This window comes from Camelus ferus, chromosome 10 (genome assembly GCF_009834535.1).
Source record: "Camelus ferus isolate YT-003-E chromosome 10, BCGSAC_Cfer_1.0, whole genome shotgun sequence".
NCBI lineage: Eukaryota > Metazoa > Chordata > Mammalia > Artiodactyla > Camelidae > Camelus > Camelus ferus.
Window position 1 is genome coordinate 66,272,657 of NC_045705.1, and position 19,105 is coordinate 66,291,761.

At 42.1% G+C, this 19,105-nt stretch overlaps 1 protein-coding gene across 3 annotated transcripts in view; it reads left to right on the forward strand.

The window, feature by feature from the left end:
* The window catches only part of PACS1 (phosphofurin acidic cluster sorting protein 1), a 130,138-nt gene that overhangs the window by 41,039 nt on the left and 69,994 nt on the right, over nucleotides 1–19,105 (forward strand). Inside the window, exon 1 of one of the 3 annotated variants that reach the window (XM_032489880.1) lies at nucleotides 12,525–12,550. The exons of the other annotated variants lie outside the window; for them this stretch is intronic. Within the exon in view, the coding sequence (XP_032345771.1) occupies nucleotides 12,540–12,550 (11 nt within the window). The 5' untranslated portion in view covers nucleotides 12,525–12,539. Of the gene's footprint in view, nucleotides 1–12,524; nucleotides 12,551–19,105 lie in introns of those variants that run through there. 3 annotated transcript variants of the gene reach the window in all.

The following is a 19,105-nucleotide window of genomic DNA, read 5'->3' on the forward strand; positions in this document are numbered from 1 at the left end:
GGTAAGTTTTTTGCTTCTGTTTTCACTTGCATTGACACGTAGAGCGTATGTCTCGCCTTGTAAACATGTTCATTGATAATTTCATTTTTTACTGGGCTTGAAGCAGATGATCGTGGGGAAAGAGACAGCGTGTGTCGTATCTTTCTCTGTATTAGCTACTTTCTTGTCTTCCCACCCATTCTCAGTAATTGATTGAGTTGTTTAATTAAGGGTTTTAATTCTCCTTAGTAAGGTTAGTTGATGAGGAGACTTTGATGGACTGAGAAGCTCTAATGTTGGCTTTCGCAAAGTTTTTGCTGATTTAGAGGTGACATAATTCTAGAGACAGTATTGGATTATTAATCAGGACACTGCGTTTTCTGTCTTTGAATAATTTTCTTTTGATCTTCATTTATAAACATCTATTGAATACTAATTATATACTTTATTTTAAGCAAACACAGTGTATGAAATAATTGTGTTTATGACTTGATTAATGCAAAAGATAGGGGATTCCTTAAATAGCCAACTTTCCTAGTAGAATCAAGATAATTATTTGAGATGGGGTGGGTAGAGCTCATGCTTAGCATATGCAAGGTCCTGGGTTCAATCCCAGGTACCCCCTCTAAAAAAAATAAACAAATAAGTAAACCTAATTACCTCCTCCCCCAAAAGTTTTTAAGTAATTATTTGAATTACACACAACTGTATAAGATCATATCAATGCACAGTAAGCTAGACAAGTATTAGGCTGTGGTTAAGAGTACAGGCTTTGGAGTCATGTCACACAGCTGCAGTTCTGTCCTTGCTATTTGCTAGCTGTGTGTGATCTTACTCCCACGTGGGAGTAATAATACTCAGGGTGCTTGTGCAGATGAACTGAAATTATATATGTGAAGTGCTTAGCGTGGTGCCTGATGTACAGTAAGTGCTTCCATTGTTACTGGGTTATTTTAGGCATCTCTACAACGCACCGCTGTCTTGGACTATAGAACCAAATCTTCCTATCTCTCAAGCTTCATTTACTGATACCTGATGTCAGACTCCAGCCACAGTGAGCTAGTAGTAGTTCCCCTAAAATTCCATGGCCTCCTTCTTCCCTATGCTCTGTCTGCCTGAAACACCCTTCTCCTCACTTCTTTTTTCCTAACTTAATTTCCTTCAGGGTTCAGTTCCGGGGACATCTCCGTGAAGCCTTCCCTCGCCCTGGTCTTGTGCTTCCCTGGAGCCCTGTGCACACCCTCCTCTGCCTCCTACACTGCATTGTAAGGAGGTGTTTATTTGCAGTCTCTCTGTCAGACTGTGAGCCTCTTAAGGGCAAGGCGTTCTGCTCAGCTTTGGAAATATCACGTGGTGGTGGACAAAACTGTGCTCAGGGTGTGTACATCCTGTGCTTTGGGGAAGACAAACATCTAAATAATCACGAGTATCCGCAGCGCTTCAGTAGAGCGCAGTGTGCAGGGGGGAATAACAGGAGCTTTGGACCTTGTCTGGACACATCAAAGAAGCCTTTTCCTAAGCAGGTCATGTTTATTTAAGCTGAAACCCGGAAGATGTGTAGGAGTTTGCCAAGGGAAAAAAAGGAAGAGTTCCATGTGGAGAAAACGGCATGGATGGGGTGACTTTGGGCAAGTTACTTAGCTTCTCTGTGCTTCACTTTTCTCATCTGTGAAATGGGAAGAGTGGGACCACCTCACTGAATTGTTGTGCGCATAAATACTGTATTTAAAGTCATCGTCTTCTAATTAAAATTCCTGAAATGAAACACAGTCAGTTCATAGAGGCCAGTTTCTGGGTCCATGTTTATTTACTGACTTGCTAACCGTGTAGATCCACTGACTGTACTTTTCCTGGTAACCTGGCTCTTTACCTGTCCCAAAGCCTTTCTCATGTTTTAATGGCAAGAACAGGGTATTTTTGTTTTTCTTTCTTGTTTGTTTGTTTTAATTTTAGAGATCCAGTTCTGCTTTTCATGGCTGCACGTAGCTCACGGTGTGCCATACCTTTTAGGTCAGTAAATGTTATTGGTTGGAATGCTCTCACGTTCAAGAAAAAGAAAAGCTGACACACAGGCAGGACTTCCAATAACAAGAAGTCTGGAGGTAGGGTGGTTCCAGTGCTGGAGCTCTAGACCCAAGTTCATTCAGCAGCTTGGGACCCAAGTTCATCTTATCTTCCTGCCCTGCCGTCCTCAGAACCTTGGCTTGTCCGGACTGGCTCCCCGTGGTCTCAGGTGGTCTGTTGCAATTCCAAATGTTACAAGTAGACACCAGAATGTCCAGTGGAGGGAGAGGGGCTGTTTCTTTCCTTGTCTTGCTCTTTATCGATGGGCATTTGGGTTCTTTCCATCTTTTGGCTGTTGTGAGTAATGCTGCTACAAGAAAGGAAATCAAAACCTCGGTAGGTTGATTTGCCAACTTCACAGAGCAGCCGGTTTGAGACAGTGGAGGTGGCCTGTTGGGGGAAGCCCTGGACCAGGAGCAAGAGTTCCTTGTTTGGGCTTTACTTTGCCCTTGACTCCTAGCAGTCGGGGTGTTTCCTTCTTCTGGAACACATTTGTTCCAGAGCACTGACTGGAAGCCGACTGATGAAATGCAGACAGGTAATCCCTGAACAAGTAAATCCCAGTGGAACCAGGAAACTGGGTCTTGCTTTCCTTAATTGGAGCCTGACTTAGAGTCAGATATTGAACTGAAAAGAAAGTATTAGCCATTAGAAAAGGAATTTAAATTACTGGTCTGTCCATATTTAGAATTTCTCGCAATCATTTCCACTGTGTGTAACACTGAAATCCTTGGTGGTTGTCTGCTGCAAAAATGAATCTTTGACCCAGCAACTTTAAATGTGTTTGACACCATTGGGAATTTTGAGCATTCTTTATTTAATCTGTGCTTGTCCGGAGGTGGGGGCCGGGGTGAGGGAGAGCTCTTCCCTTTAGTATTCAGAGTTGTGCAGTTTGTAAGCAAAGGCCTGTGCTTCTGGAACTTCTGTTACCAGGTAGTGGTTACTGGCATAAAATGTGTCACCATATTCTAACTCTTCTTTCTGGAGGCAGTACTGAACAAGCCGAGCATGGAGGTGAGTGGGAGGTGGCTGGCCGCAGAGGGCCCTGCAGGTATTAGTGTGACATGGGCTGCGGGTGGCTGCGGGTTTTATCCAAGTGCGGAGAAAGAGGCCCCTGTCATTCTGCTGGTGACTCTAACTTCCTCTGGGCCCTTGGTGATAACCTGTCTCTCCATCAGGCCTCAGTGCTGTTGGAATATGAACTGCTTTTCCTTTCTTCCCCATCCAAGATTTCATGAGTTATCTCTTTAAGTGGACTGATCCTTATTCTCTTTTGTGATAACTTCGTTCTTGTCAAGCAGGGACTTGTCCTGCCAGCGACAGCAGGAAGGTCACGTTACCAGGTCCTCTGCTTCTCGTCTGGGCATCGTCCACAGCCCTCTCCCTTAAAGACCCGTATTGTTCAGACTCACATATCTCCCTGAAGGGAAGGAGGAGGCAATAAGGTGGAGCACACTTAAGTCAGCAGGTTTCTCTGAACGACCTGTGATTTGCGTACTCCTCATAACCTTCCACCGAGTCACTGGTTGTCCTCTGTGTGCCTCCGTTTTCTGGCTGGTGAAATGTAGACTTTGCTGACTCTGAAAGAAGGTTGTGAGGACCTAATGAAAGAAGTTGGCCCTTCTCCAGGACCGAGAAGGGCCGCTCCTCAGCAGAGACGTGCACTGCGGTCACCACTGGTGAGTGATGCCCATGGGCCCGGCTGCCTGCTCGGGGCCTGTCAGGGCTTTCTCTGCTCAGTGAGTGGAAGATACAACCGAGGAGGTAAGACGGGCACAGAAAGACGAGCAGGATAGTGTATTTTCAAGTGATAACTTGGATGTGATGGCTGGAGCCATCCGATGTGTAAGACAGTGACTCAGGGACTTTTCCTGTGCGGGGACACCATAGTCCATAATCAGTCTTTGAAATGGGGACTGATGTCCTATACTTTTACACTTTTCTAGACTTATTTTCTAGAATTATTAGTTGAGGAAAAGACTTTGCTTTTCAGAAAGTGACACAGAGGCTGTGCAACATGGTATGTGTCTCCTAATAGAGTTGCCTGTAAAGTAGCCTTGCCAGCTAAACAGAACCTGAATCTGTTACAATGTCTAGATCTTACTGCAGATTTATGGGGAGGACACGGATCAGAAGCATGGTAAATGTTTTTTGGGGTTGCAGTCAGCAATTCCAAACTTTAGGTGCTTCATAAATCATAAAGGGGGAAAAGGAATGGAGGGGGGGCCACTTATAGATAAGAAGCGACTTTAGAGGTGAATGAACCCATAGTGATGTATGGATCTGATTCAGACAAACACGATGAGGGAAAAAACGTGAGGCCAGCTGGGAGGTGCGGATCCTGACTGATTATTTTATGGTATTGAGAAGCTTATTGCTAATTATTTTTAGTGTGAAAATGGATTTGTGGATATGCTTTTAAAAGAATATGCTTTAGAACTTGCAGATACAGTAAACAATCTTATGGTTACCGGGAGAAAAGGGATGGGAAAGGATAAATTTGGGAGTTTGAGATTTGCGAATGTTAGCCACTATATATAAAAACAGATTTTAAGAAAGTTTCTTCTGTATAGCACAGGGAACTATTTTCAATGTTTTGCAATAACCTTAATGAAAAAGAATATGAAAACGAATATATGTATGTATATGCATGACTAGGACATTGTGCTGTACGCCAGAAGTTGACGTGTTATAACTGACCGTACTTCAGTGGAAAAAAGAATATCCTTTAGAACTGTATATTGAAATATTTACACATGAAGACGAGCAGTGTCTGGGATTTGCTTCAGAATAATCCCAGGCAGGGGCATGGGCAGGGGTACAGATGAGACAGGATTGGTCCTGCATTAAAAATGGTGGAAGCTGAGTGTTGGATGAATCATACTCATTACACTGTCCAACTGTGTGTGTGAAACTTTCTGACTATAAAGTAATCCTTTTTTAATATTTGAAAAAATATAAAGATGGACATCTTGACAGAAGACAGTCAGTGGTTGCCTGGAGCCGAGGTGGCGTAGTGGGCTGACTGCATAGGTGCTTGAGGGAGTTTTTGGGGTGATGGAAATGTTCTGCATCTTAATTGTGGTGGTAGTTACAGGGGTGCTTACATTTAAATTCGTTAAACTGTTCATTTAAAATTGGTGCATTTTATTGTATGGAAATTATGCTGTAATCAGGTTGTTTTAAAAATCAATTAAAAATGAGTGAGAAGGGTTTTTATGTGCTGCACACACAGTGTCAAGTGGTAATTTCAGCGATTTGATGCCACCCAGCACTGCCAGGCAGCAGGAGTTGTCTGACTTGGGCTGAATCTCTTTTTTCACCCCACTTAAAATTAACTTTTATTATTTGCATTTTGGACTTCATTGTAGCATCTCTGATATTTCCTTGCAGCCATAAAGGCAAGTTGAATTTTGTGATATGTTTGTTCATATGTCTGTCATCCAAATGGACATGACTTTTGATGCTAGAGTATACGATGCTAGGAGGGACATTAGCCATCTCCAATAACAATTCATTGAACATTCACTTGTCAACATTATATGTCAGGAACTAAGGGTACACATGAGTTGAAAACAGTTCAGCTGAGCTCCAGTTTTGATTCATTTTTCATCCGATACACCGAGCAACAAACCAATGAGTCAATCAGCATTTATTGAATGTATTTTTATTCTATGCACCAGCCAGTGTGCTGAGGTCTGGATTCATGAGGGTGAATGTGATCTAACTCTCAGGGTGGGAAGATGGTCATGGATACATGTGATTTCAGCAGCATGATCAACGCCATGGTGATCAAGGTGGGTGCAGGGTGCAGAGGTGGCCCCATTTACACTGTGCTATGGTGCCCTCCTCCCCGGCCCCCAAGCTACCTTCCTTGCCTGTTAAGTCAGATGAGTCAGCTGACAGAGTATCAGGCAGTTTGGGAAAGACAGTTGGAACAGAAGGAACATTTCTTTTGTGCTGTGAATTTGTCATATTTCCTTTCAGATCTCAAGCGCAGAGCTGAATTTATCATACTACATCGTATGGACAGTGCAAGACCCCACTCATTTTATTATTTCTCATTTTCCATCTCTTCTCCCGTTCCCTCCCCCCATTCCCCTTAATGCCTCTAATGGGTTTTATATTTATCCTTGGATATGCTTGTACCCTTGTGTGATTTTTTTCTTTGTTAATTTATATAAATACTACATCATAATTCTAATTTTGATCCTTCTTTTATTTAAAACTATATTTTTAAGTTCTCTCCATGTTGTTGTGTTTATATGTTGTGTTTAGCTCCTTTATTGTATTTTATCACTAGTGTTGGCCACATTTTATTTTTCTGTTCTCCCTAGTGATGGACACCTACTTTGTTCTGATATTTGCTATCGTGCCTGTTTCTCTGATTGCTAGGGAGGGTGAGGATCTCTGTGTTCACAGGTCTTTGGATTTTCCTTTTATCAATCACCTCGTCGTATCCTTTTCCCATTTTTCCAGTGAACTTCCTTACATGTTGTAGATATTAATCCTAAGTCAGTTATAAATGTTGCAAATGCCACCTCCTGGCCTTCACCCGTCTGTTAACTTTGTTCATGGTGTCCTCCATTCAGCAGAAATCCTACATTATAATATGCCATTTCTTTCAGCTTTTCCAAGTACAAAGATCTGTGCTTTTTGATATCTTAAGAAGTGTTTTCCCATCCTCAGGTCACTAAGAAGTTGCTCTACATTTTCTGCTAATTAGAAGAAACTTACTAGGTTTACGTGTGTCTCGTAAATTTATGTCTCCAGTTTGATTGTTTCATCTCTAAATTTGTATACTCACTGCCTACGTCATAGTTCCATCTGAATATCTAATAGACATCTCAAACTTAACATTTTTAAAAACAGATCTCTATTTTATCACTTCCCTGTTAAAAAAAAAATCTCTCCCAGTCTTTATTCTCCTAAGTAAATGGGCACCATCATTCAAGCCAACAACCCAAGAGAGTCCTCTTTGCTTCTTCCCTTTTTCGTGTTCTCCATATCCAGCCCACCAGCAAGTTCTATACATTCTAACTCCAGAACAGATCTCAGATCTGTCCCTGCCTTTTCACCTCCACTTGCTACTGCCCTAAAGCTGGTCACCATCATCTGTCCTCTGGACTCTGGCAGTGGCCTCCCCACCAGCGCCCCTCCTTTCACCCCAGCCTCCCTCCAATTTACCAGCAGCAGTAAACATTTTACGAACTCTAGTCAGGGCATGTCACTTCCCTACTTAAAAAAACCTCTGATCATTTCCAATCACAGACTAAAATGCAAATTCTGTTTACCTTTGCCTCAAGACCAACATGACATATCCTTGTATATCCATCTAACCTCATCTCTTATTCTGCTCCAGCCAAACAGGTCTGTATTTTGTTTCACACTGAGCCTGTTTCTTCTTCAGGGCATCTGCGTGTGATTGTCTTACCTGGAATGCTCCTCTGTGAGCTGTTTGCACGGCTGGTTCTCATCTTTCGGGTCTCAGCTTCCCGTTACCCTCTCAGTGTAGCCTTTTGTAACCTCTCAGTCTGAATTAGGACCCTTGCCCCACTCTCCTGTCTGTGTCTTGGTTTTGGTCATCATTATCACTCTCTGACGTTATGTCTCTTGTGTTTATTCATTGTGTGCCTACCTCACCCCTCTTTACAGCTAGCTTTAGAGCGGCAGGGCGCCGGGTCTGTCTCCTTCGTGGCTGTGTTGTGTTTGGGACAGTGCTCCAGTTGCGGTGGCAGTCAGCGAGTCTGTTTTGAATGAGTGAATGAATGAATGAATGGGCTTTGGAGGCAGTGTCTCTTGCCGCGTGGAGAGTCGTGAGTGGCCGGTGTGCTTCTGGTTGGAGGAGCTGCTCTTTGCTTCTCAGAGAGAGGAGGGCAGCTGTCATTTCAGAGAGCTTTGCATCAGAATCTGGCTCTGCCGCTGACTGGTTTTGAGGCCTTGAGCGAGCTACTTTATCTTCCCTAGCTGTGTTGTGCTGTTTATAGAGCAGAGATAACACATATCTTACTGGTGTTTTGTGAGGAATAAATGAAATAACGTGAAAACCCCTAGCAGGGACCCGGCAATGGATGCCCCGCCTTCTGTCTCAAAGCAAAGCTGCATTCCCCAGGTTCTGAAAGCTCATTACCTCCTCTGGGCCAGCGCTTCCTTAATACCAAGCATCTGATGTAAAAACGATATTCCTAACATGTTTGGTTACGTTATGTAAACTTTAAGCCAATGTTATTAAAATTGCACAGATGAATAGTTATTTCTGTTCACTGAGGGGACAGGGGAAGGCAGCCAGCACCCAGGGACATCACCTAATGACAGCTCAAGGACACTCTGTGTAGTCCAAACTACTGAACCAGTTTTCATTCACCCTTTCAGTCTGTTCTGTGTGTTCTCTGTTTCTGCTCTCCCCCCCGCACCCCCCCCCCCGTACTCTCTGCACCTCCCCTCAGCCTTCTTTCCTGTCTCCTTTTTGGCTTCACTCGTGGCTGCTGGAGGCCTCACTGTCGACTGACACTTAGGGCTGAGGGTGTTGCCAACCCTAGAACAGATCATTGGAACAACCAAGAAGCCTCATGGTTTATAGTATAACGTAATATAGGTCAAGAGATATCTTGGAAAGATTTTGCCTGCCAGCAGGTTTGAGGAATGAGGGCCACACGAAGTAGCTCCTGAAGGAGCAGATTTGCATGTACGTGTTGTCCAGGCTCAGATGTTTGGCAAACATCTTTGCCAAATGTACTCTAAAACAATACTTCCTGCCTTTCCCCACCCCCCCACTGTGAATCTGTGGGCTTTAATGGGAAAAAAAAACTGGACCAACAAAACAGTTATACCAGTAATATTTGTCCTGGTTGAGTGTGATACCGAGCAAGACATTTAACCTCCCACTTTTCAGATGCCTGTGGTATATACCCCATGTTTATTCTCATTTCTCGGAGATATGAAAGGCTAGCTTTAATGTATCTGTAAAACATATGCATCCTTGAGGTATATGTAAATTGTCATTGCCCCAGGTCCCTTACCTCTGCCCTCACCTGGAGTCCCTGGCACTTACTCCCCCTCCACCGCAGCTTGGGCCTCGGGGGCCTCAGCCACACTGCGTGCCGCCTTAGATGGTCCAGAGTTCAGAGCAGCAGGAGCTCCATGGAGAAATTTCTTCAGCTTTCCCTGGCATTCCTTCCTTCTGGATACCAAATATCATTGCCCTTTATGATTTGGATAAGCAGATATAGAAACAGATGGCAGATAACTAGTTTTGTTTGTTTTAATTTTTTTCTCCAATTACTTGCCCATGGAAGTATTTCCAGTGGTTCATGGACTAGTATAGCATTCCTGGTGTGGGACTGTCCTGTCACCATGGAAGTCCATAGAGACTCCCCTCTCCGACCTGGAGTTGTCCTGGCTGATGGTGCCCCCTGATGGCCTGTGGGGAAACTTGGTCACAGTGTCATCATCCTCTTTTCCCACCTTCACAGGGGTTCCTTCCCTACCCTAGCCTTCCTTGCATTTTTAGACAGTTATGCTTCAGATGATCCCTCTTATCTCCTCTTTGGGCTTTTTACTTATTACTCTCTTCCTCAAAAGTATCTTTTTCTTGTCCCCCACTCATTCTTTTCATTATACTTTTGAACTAAAAACTTTCCCCAGTCACAGCTAAAAAGTATTTAGTGGCACCTCCTTACTAAGGTGAAAGGAAGCACTAGATTTTTTTTTTAATTGAAGTACAGTCAGTTACAGTGTGTCGATTTCTGGTGTACAGCATGTTGTTTCAGGCATATATATACATACATATATTCATTTTCATATTCTTTTTGTTACAGGTTACTACAAGATACTGAATATAGTTCCATGTGCTATACAGAAGAAATTTGTTTTTATTTACTTTATATATAGTAGTTAATGTTTGCAAACCGTGAACTCCAGTTTATCCCTTCCCACCCTGTTACCCCCTGTAACCGTAAATTTGTTTACTATGTCTATGAGTCTGTTTCTGTTTTATATATAAGTTCATTATTGTCTTCCTTTTTCTTTCTTTCCCTTTCTTTCTTTCTTTCTTTCTTTCTTTCTTTCTTTCTTTCTTTCTTTCTCTCTCTCTCTCTCTCTCTCTCTTTTTTTTAAAGATTCCACATATTAGTGCTATCATATGGTATTTTTCTTTCTCTTTCTGGCTTATTTCACTTAGAATGACAATCTCCAGATCCATCCATGTTGCTGCAAATGACATTATCTTACTCTTTTCTAATGGCTGATTAGTATTCCATTGAAAGCACTAGGTTTTGAAGTGAAATTAGATGCTACAAAAAAGATTCACTATTGCCAATTTCTAGAGCTTTAGAAAGTAAGGAGTAAGGAGTTCCCTTCAGAATCTTTACAGATTTTTGTTGACCTTTTCAGCCTTCTCCAACTAAAATTTTCTTTGTCTTAAACATTAGAATTCAAAGTCAGTAAAACCATTCTTCCATTTTATTTTGCCTTGTGAATTACTAGTATTCCAGTGGTACTTTCTACTTGGAAAAATTGCCGTTGCTCAGAATCTCAGATACGTTGTGGGTTCAGCGTGTATGCACTGAGGCTGGCCAAGGGACTCACTGCCTCTTGGCTTTCCTTTTCTCCTGCTCTCCACATTTTTAGTGCTGTTTCAAATTCTACCCAGCTGACTTGCAGGCTAGCTTCTGGAATAGAGCCCATTTGTAAGTTGAGTTTTTGTGCTATTTATTTGTTTGTGCTCTTTAGCTCAAAATCAGACCATAGTGAGATTAAGATAGATGTCTGAGTTTCTCTCATGGGTTATGGGTTTTATACAACAAGACCTTGTACTTAACTCTCCAACCCTCATTTACTCTCTTCAAAACCCTTCTTTTACTATTAGTAATGAAGGACCCTAGGGGAGGAATGTGAATGAAACAGGATTGCCCAGCCTCCCATCACAAAAACCTTGAAATACTCCCAAGTGCGAGTCATGAGTCAACAAATCATATACCCCCTCCCTGCTCCCACTGGCCCCCTGCCCCCAGAGAACATTGTACCTATAATGAAAAGTCAAGAGTGATGAGCACCATGGTTTTCCAATCTTTTTGGAGTTGTGAGGGGCTAACATTATTTGATTTTGTGCTCCTAGATTTTCCAGAGGTGATGTAATCTTTGGGATAGATTTGTATAATTTCAGAGTTTAACAGAACCTCAAAGATCACGTTGCTTAGTTTCCCATCTGACATGGGCCTCCCTTCCAAAAACTTCCTAGAAGTTGGCCGGTTAGCCTTGGCGTAATTCTTAGAAAGCTTTTCTGTATGTTCAGCTGACATTTAACTCATGGGAATTTCCACCATCAATCCCGATTCAGCCATTTATAGCAACACATGACTCAGTTTTTTCCCTCTTCCACGAGAGAGAATGCCTTTAGCCATTGGCCTTCAGCCTCCTTAGTCTCTCCAGGCTACGCCTTTTCTTGACGTGTTGGGCTTTTTTCTCAGTAATTTTGGTAGTTTCTGAACATTAAAGAAAATAGCCCTATTGTCTTTGATAGGAGTTTTAAAATCCTGCCGCCCCTAATTTTGTCATTTTTCTTCAGGCTTTGTTTACAGTAGTGTTTACCATGCAGAATTGTTCTTAATGTAGTAAAATATATCAACTTTTTTAAAACAGTCTCTGGATTTTATATGCTTTTGGATTTTGTTCAAGCTTAGAGAGCCCTCATCCATTTTGAGGTTTTTAAAAAAATATTTTCCTCATATTTTCTTCTCATACTTTAATGGATTTTTATTTGTGTTTAAATCTTTGATCCTTCTGGAATTTATTTTGATACAAGATGTGAGGTAGAGGTTCAGATTTTTTTTTTTCCAGTTAGCTATCCAGTTACTCCAGCACCATTAAATTATTCATTTTCTTCCACTGATTTGAAATGCCATTATATTAGATTCATGCTATACTTTTGGACTTATTCCCAGGATTTTTCATATGTTTTGCTGCCAAGCAAAGCATCACATCTTATACCTTCTTTATTGGAATTTTTAGCTTAAATGTGAAACTTTTAATATACTTATTATAGTTCAGTGTTCAGCCTGTCAGCTGGCCTGTCAAGATGGTCTGACTTTCTTCTTGCAGTAACAGCTTCTTGCTCTTTGCCCCCTGCAGGTTAATAAGCGTCTCTTTTATGTCGTTATCCAGGCCATGGGTGAAAAGAATGACAAAAGTATTGGTCAGTGTAGGGCTGGCCTTTGACCATCAGTGGAGAGCCACTGCTCATTCTTTCCAATACCAGAGGTGCAACATGATGTGTTTGAAAGAGCCTAGGATTTTAGTATCAGTTGCAAGACTTTATTTGGGCATCCCTTATTTTCACTGTTTCTTAAACTTTAATGTACATAGAAATAAGCTGAGAATCTTGTTAATATGCTTATTCTGATTCAGTAGGTCTTGAGCTGGGCTGAGATTCTGTATTTCTAATAAGGCTCCAGAGCAGACTGGTGCTGCCGGTCCCTGGACCACCCTGTACAGGACCGATGAGGCCAGGGTGAGTCGCAAACCTGAGAGTAAGTACTTCCTTAAATTTTGTGCCCTGGGTGCCTTCTAATCCAAGCCCTGATGGCATGTTTCTTAGAATTGTTAGAATCACTACTGATGAACGTAGAAGGACTTTTGAGAGGTAAGACCTTGCCATCTTCCTTTTTAAACAATCTCCCAGGTGACTGATTCTCAGGTGTGCCGAAGTTTGAGAAGCCCTGACAAAGAGACTTAGAAGTTCTGACTTTAGGATTACTTTCTTAGGTAAATCCTATTGTGGCACTAGTGCTTACAACTTGAGAAAGAACATCATGGTCCCATTCACTTGTAGTTTGACGTGCTGAGCCCCAGACACTGCCGGTGGGTGCTCAGGTAGTACCAAAGCACAGGTGAGGAGCGCCGCCTTGAGCCTGACAAAACCAACCTTCCCCTGTGTATTGATGGCTCTTGTAACATGGGTTTCACTTGAAATCAAGCTTGTATATGTAGTTAGAAGCTTAATTGAAACTGCTATAAGCTGGTGCTTCTCAGACATTAATGTGTATACGTATCTCCTGGGTAGCTTTTTTGTTATTATTATTGAAGTACAGTCAATCACGGTGTGTAAATTTCTGGTGCACAGCACAATGTCCCTGTCATGCATATACATATATATGATCATTTTCTTTTTTTTTTAATTAAAGGTCATTGCAAGATACTGAACATAGTTCCCTGTGCTATACAGAAAAAGCTCTTTTTTAAAATCTATTTTTATATATAATGGCTAACATTTGTAAATCTCAAACTCCCAAATTTATCCCTTCCCACCCCCTTTCTCCCAGTAACCATAAGATTGTTTACTATGTCTGCGAGTCTGTTTCTGTTTTGTAGATGAGTTCATAGTGTCCTTTTTTTTTTTCAGCTTCCACGTATGAGCGATGTCATACAATATTTTTCTTTCTCTTTCTGGGTTACTTCACTTACAATGACGATCTCTAGGTCCATCCATGTTGCTGCAAATGGCATTATTTTATTGTTTTTTATGACTGAGTAGTATTCTGTTGTATAAATATACCACAACTTCTTTATCCAGTCATCTGTCAATGGACATTTAGGTTGCTTCCATGTCTTGGCTATTGTATATAGTGCTGCTATGAACACTGGGGTGCATGTATCTTTTCGAATTAGAGTTCCCTCTGATTATATACCTGGGTATCTTGTTAAAATGCAAATTCTGATTTGGTGGGGCTAAGGTAGGGCCTGGGATTCTGCATTTTTCACAGGCTCTGAAGTGATGCTAAAGCTTCTGAGCTACAGCTAAGAACACAAACAGAGAGGGTTTTGACTTCTAGTTAAGAACTTCCTAAAGTATGAGAGAGTTTTGGTTAAGAATATTTGGAAATGTTCTTTACAGATTTTACTTCAGGAAACAAGAAAAGAAGCTTAAATTGTTTCCACTCTCTTGCTATTACAAACAATACTGCAAAGTATACATTTATCACATTCATATATTTTATCTACATATCCATTTTGTTGTCTTTTTATGCAGCAATATCATTCCATTTTATAAGGCCTTAAAATTTATTTTGAACTTTTTATGTATTTACTGTAATAATATTTTTATATCTTTAAGTTCTCTCTTGGTTGATTTGGTAAGTGTTTTCTCATCCATAAGGTTATTAATATTGAATAGATTTTAAATATATATTTAGAGAGGTGGGGGTTCTTCTTCTATAAACCAGATAGAATGTGTTCATCTGTTATGAATCAACATCTTATGGAAAAAGAGGAAGCAAATAATTTCTGTCAGATGTGAACCTGATGCTTTCTATAATTCAGAGCTGTTAGTTTAAACCAAGTAGGAATGGAACTCCTGAAAAGAAGGAGCAGGGGGAGGTTCAGGTAAGCTACTGTCTCACAGTGCTTATCCCACCAGAGCAGCCCTGAGATGGCATGTTGATTTGAACGACGCACGGGGTTTCACATCTGTCCCCTTACGTGGTAGCCACCTTCACTGGAAAACCCCAGATCCATAAATGGTATTTGTATCTGGGTGCCATCACTGAAAAAACAAAATGACTCACAAACCAGACTTTGGCCTACCTTGACTCCAGCTGTATGGCTTGACTAGAAATTCTGTTACTTATGGATAGGTCAGGTCATTCTATCTAGAAAAGACGGTGTACAAGAGGCTGTTTTTCCTGAGGCAGCTTTTTAAACTGCAGTCAGGTGGTTCTGTTAATGAAAATGCCAAACAGAAAGAGTGATTTCCCTCCCAAGCCGTATTAGATTATGGTGTTGTGAGGAGTCTTGCAATTGAATTACCTTCTTGTAATCATTCCCACCTAATCAGTTAACTCTACTTGTAATGGACTGCTGGCTTCCAGGGACGCTGTGCGGATTATTTAAAACTGCTTGCTGTCTGGAAGAGAAATGACCTGCGGCATGTCCACCTTCCTCAGGTGGCGTATTCCTTACTCAGACGCTCGCGAGGCTAGGCTGGTCTGGGACAGCTCTTACCCCAAGAGCAGTGGATGTTCGGTCATTTCACAGCCGATGCCTTCGCCGTGTGCTCAGCTTGGTGGGATCCAGTCAGTCCAGTTACTGCTCTGCTCTTTTGCTTAGGCCTGTCGTGTTGTTCCTCCAAGCCAGGGGAAATCATGAGGGAGAAATTTCGTTTGTCATGATGTTCTCCCTGATTTAATGTATAATACTCAGTTTGGGAAGCCATTTGCTGTTGAAGACTTTCGTGGGGGAAAAAGCATTTTAAGGTTTCAGAAGCGATTTGCAATTAATTTAGGATGGGTTGTGTGGAATAAGGGCTTTTTCACAAATTCACAGTGTCAGCATATCAACAGTATTGAAAAACACTTTTCATTTTGGGAGGTGCAAAATCATAGAACTGAGAATCAGAAATTCTTGAACTTTGATTCCTGTTTGCCTCTTCCTGATAACTGGTGGCTGTATTTAGCTTTTTCTTGAGTTGAGTTCTGAGGAGAAGAAGAACAGGAAGACTGACAGACAGTAACAGTAATACCTGTTCAGTGAATGGCCGGAACAAGCGGCATGATACTTGGCAGTTTTAGTAGGTTACGCTGTATGAGTGGCTTCTATTACAGAAAGAAACTGTACCACGTTGAGGAAGAAAATAAGGTTTCTTAAGGCAAGGGAAAATAAATCCCGGGTTTGTTATTGGTACAAACGTGGAAGGCTCACAGGGCCGTCTGTCTTCACTGGAGATTGGGTAACCAGCTCTCCGTAGCTGGGTGACTTCAGATGCTGGCCAGCAGAGGGAATGTGTGACCTGTAGGGAAGGAAAACAAAAAGTAGCCAAGCAGCTTTCCTCCGTGAAAGAATTAAGGTGAAATCTGCTCCTGGTACCTAGATAAGACTTGAAGGAAACAGGCATTTGGTTTACTTTCAGACCAGGTAGGAGCTGTATAGCTCTCTTTTAAAAAGTGATGTTTTGCTCTCTCCAGGCCTGGAAGTACACGGTGTAATGGGAGGAAGGAAGACAGCTGGACACGAGGAGCGCTCACTTTCCTTTATGGGCCCACATTTGACTTATAACGCAGTTTTGTGTCAGGTGACTGAGGGGTACGTTGAGGATGGAGGAAAGATTTAAATGTAGCTAATAAGGACAGAGGCAGGACTTAGTAAGGGGAGCGAGGAGACCAGCAAATCTCTCCTCCAGAAACAACGATAAACTGGGCAGAGTTGTCAGAAACAACAGTTTGAGGACTCTGGAAATAGAACAAATGCCAAAGACAAGTTGAGAAGCATTTATCCATAAGAAACCACTGAACTTCAGATAAGGGAGTTTTTGAAGCTCTTTGCTTGGGACCTCTCCCCGCCCCCCAGCCCCCGCTATGTAGTTCCGTCGTGGGGAACAGACAGTAAAAACTAGCAACTGGCTGCCAGAGGAAGCCCCCCTGATTCAGAGCAGAAGGGGAAGAACCCAGGCCCACTGACATTGTCAGTAAAAGTTACGACCTCGATGGTGAGTGAACAGGCAGCTCTGGTGGCCTAATAGCTGTCCCAGTGGGGTCAAAAAACAAACTGGGGGACTAGCCAAAATCTTAGCAGAGGTCCTCAAGCACAGCCCCACAAACGCTTGAAAAGCTTTCCACACACTCCTGATTGACTGGAAGCCTTGCGCACATGTAGGTGAGACTAGAGGGGTGAGCTGTCCACACAGCCCAGGTCGGCTGAGAAGCTGAATGAATGTGTGGAGGAGATGCCAGAGGACCCGGGAGAAAGTCACAGCTGGGGCAGACCCGAATTGTGTGCCCCTCACTCTGCACAGATGGAAGCGCAGAAGCTGGAGGCCTGGCTGGCTCCAGATGTGTGAGCACAACCTCTTACCAGTCAGTGGCTGATCAGTAAACCGTGGAGACACAGGGAAACCCCTAGGAAGTCAGGTCTAAATACAGAAACAAGAATTGAAAGAAGAAAAGCACCTGAGTAGAAGCATCATGGCTGCACACCACAGGAAGACAATCTGCAGATTAAGTCCAGGAAGGTTAAAGATGGAAGGATGTCCCCTTAATTAACATAAGTTGTGAAATGTGAATAATAGGATCCATTTGATTAAAAAGAGAGAGAGAAGCGCAGAGGTATGTGCTCAGAGGTTGGTGGACACACACACTCCCCGCCTCCCCCCCGGGTTTTGAACAGTGATCCTCTCTGGAGGTTTGTAGGGATGATTCTTTTACTTTGTTATGTATTTCCACACATGCACACACACACACACACAGTTGCTTTTTAAATAGTAGCTCATACCATAACACTAACGGGGATTCAGAATTGTGAGGTACTAAATCAGGTACTCAGTCTGTAAAATGTAAGCAGCCCTGAACTTTCTACCTCTGTTCCACTTCCTGTATTTCTCCTTTTCAATTTTTCTTTTCATGTCTATTTAGTACATTATAAAAATCTTTGGGAGCAAAACTGATCTTATTCATATTTATTTACTTTTCTCCCATCCCATCTCTCTGTTCCTGTTATATACAGGGCATTGCATATAGCAGACCATCAGCATATGTAATAAAGTAATAAAATAATTTATACTTTATTAGAGACATATAAAATAGTAATTATTTCATATAGCATTTGGAATCCAGTACAGAAACTATTGTACAGTTATTCAATCCAAGTTCTTTCTCCCTTTTGCCTCCTCTCAGTGGCAAAATAACCACTGATTATCAAAACAAAGCAAAACAAAGCCAAAAGAAAAAAGTGCTTTATTTTTCCCGTGTCCTCCAGTTACTAAATGTAGAACAGACTTGAGTTGTGGTAACTCCTAGACAGGAAAAAGATTCATTTTCTAGGATCAGAATTCTGGTTTCTAGCTTCTTTAATTTGGGACATAAACTATTTTTCTTTCATTTTATTTCCTTTTCATTAAAATAGGAAGAACAGTTCCAAGCCTTTTCTATCTTTGACTTTATTACATGCAATATGTGGACTGCTTGACTTAAATTTCTAAAGACAATCACGTCTTTACCATTGAGATTGCTCGTTATTTAAAAACTTTTATTACTTATAAATGTTTTGTATAGCACTATGCTTTTTAAAGGCAAGGTTTTTTTTTTTTAAATCTAAAAAGTATACTTAACTGTAAATTATTCTCAGTTGGATTAGAGGAGATTTCCAGTAAAGGAAGTAGAGTGAAGTGGTTGCTCAAGCCCTCCCACAGATAACAATTAGAGAATCTGGACAAAATAAAAGAAACTACTAAAGTGGACAGAAGCTGGAGGAGAGAAAATTGTAATTGGAGGGAACAAGACTTGCAAGCTTGTGGGGTCTTTGCCTAACGGTGTTCTTCCGTCCCCACAGTAGCTACAGTGGATGAAATGACAGTGGGAGACTGCAGCCTCACAAGGGAGGGGCCACACAGAAGGGAGGTCAGGAGTGGAAGAGCAGGGGAAATTCGAGGGGAAATCCTGGAAACAAGAGAGAACTGCAGAGAGGGTGAGGCCCAATATATGAGTAAAAACTCTGCCCAAATCCCCGTTCGCCTGTTGCGTTAGGATTCTCCAGAGAAACAGAACCAGTGGGATATATCTAGATTTCTAGGAGGAGGTTTATTGTAGGAATTGGCTTATGTGATTATGGAGGCCAAGAAGTCCCAAGCTCTGCAGTCTGCAAGGTGGAGAACCAGGACAGCTGGTGGTGTAACTCAGTCTGAGTCCAGAGGGCTGAGAGTTAGAGGGCTGATGGGCCAAGTTCCAGTTTGAGTCTAAGAGCCCAAGAACCAAGAGGGCTGATGTCCAAGAGCAGAGGAAGATGGATGGTTCAGCTCAAGCAGAGAAAGAGCACATTTGCCCTTCTTCCACCTTTTTGTTCTATTTAGGCCTTCAGTGGATTGGATGATACCTACCCACACTGGGGAGGGCCACCTGCTCTACTCAGTTCACCAATTTAAATGCTAATCTCTTCTAGAAATACCCTCACAGACACACCCAGAAATAATGTTTTGGCAGCTATCTGGGCATCCCCTAGCCCGGTCAAGTTGACACATAAAATTAACCATTACAGCTGTTAAACTCCAGATGTGTAGGCGAAACCCCAAGGGATCCAGCAA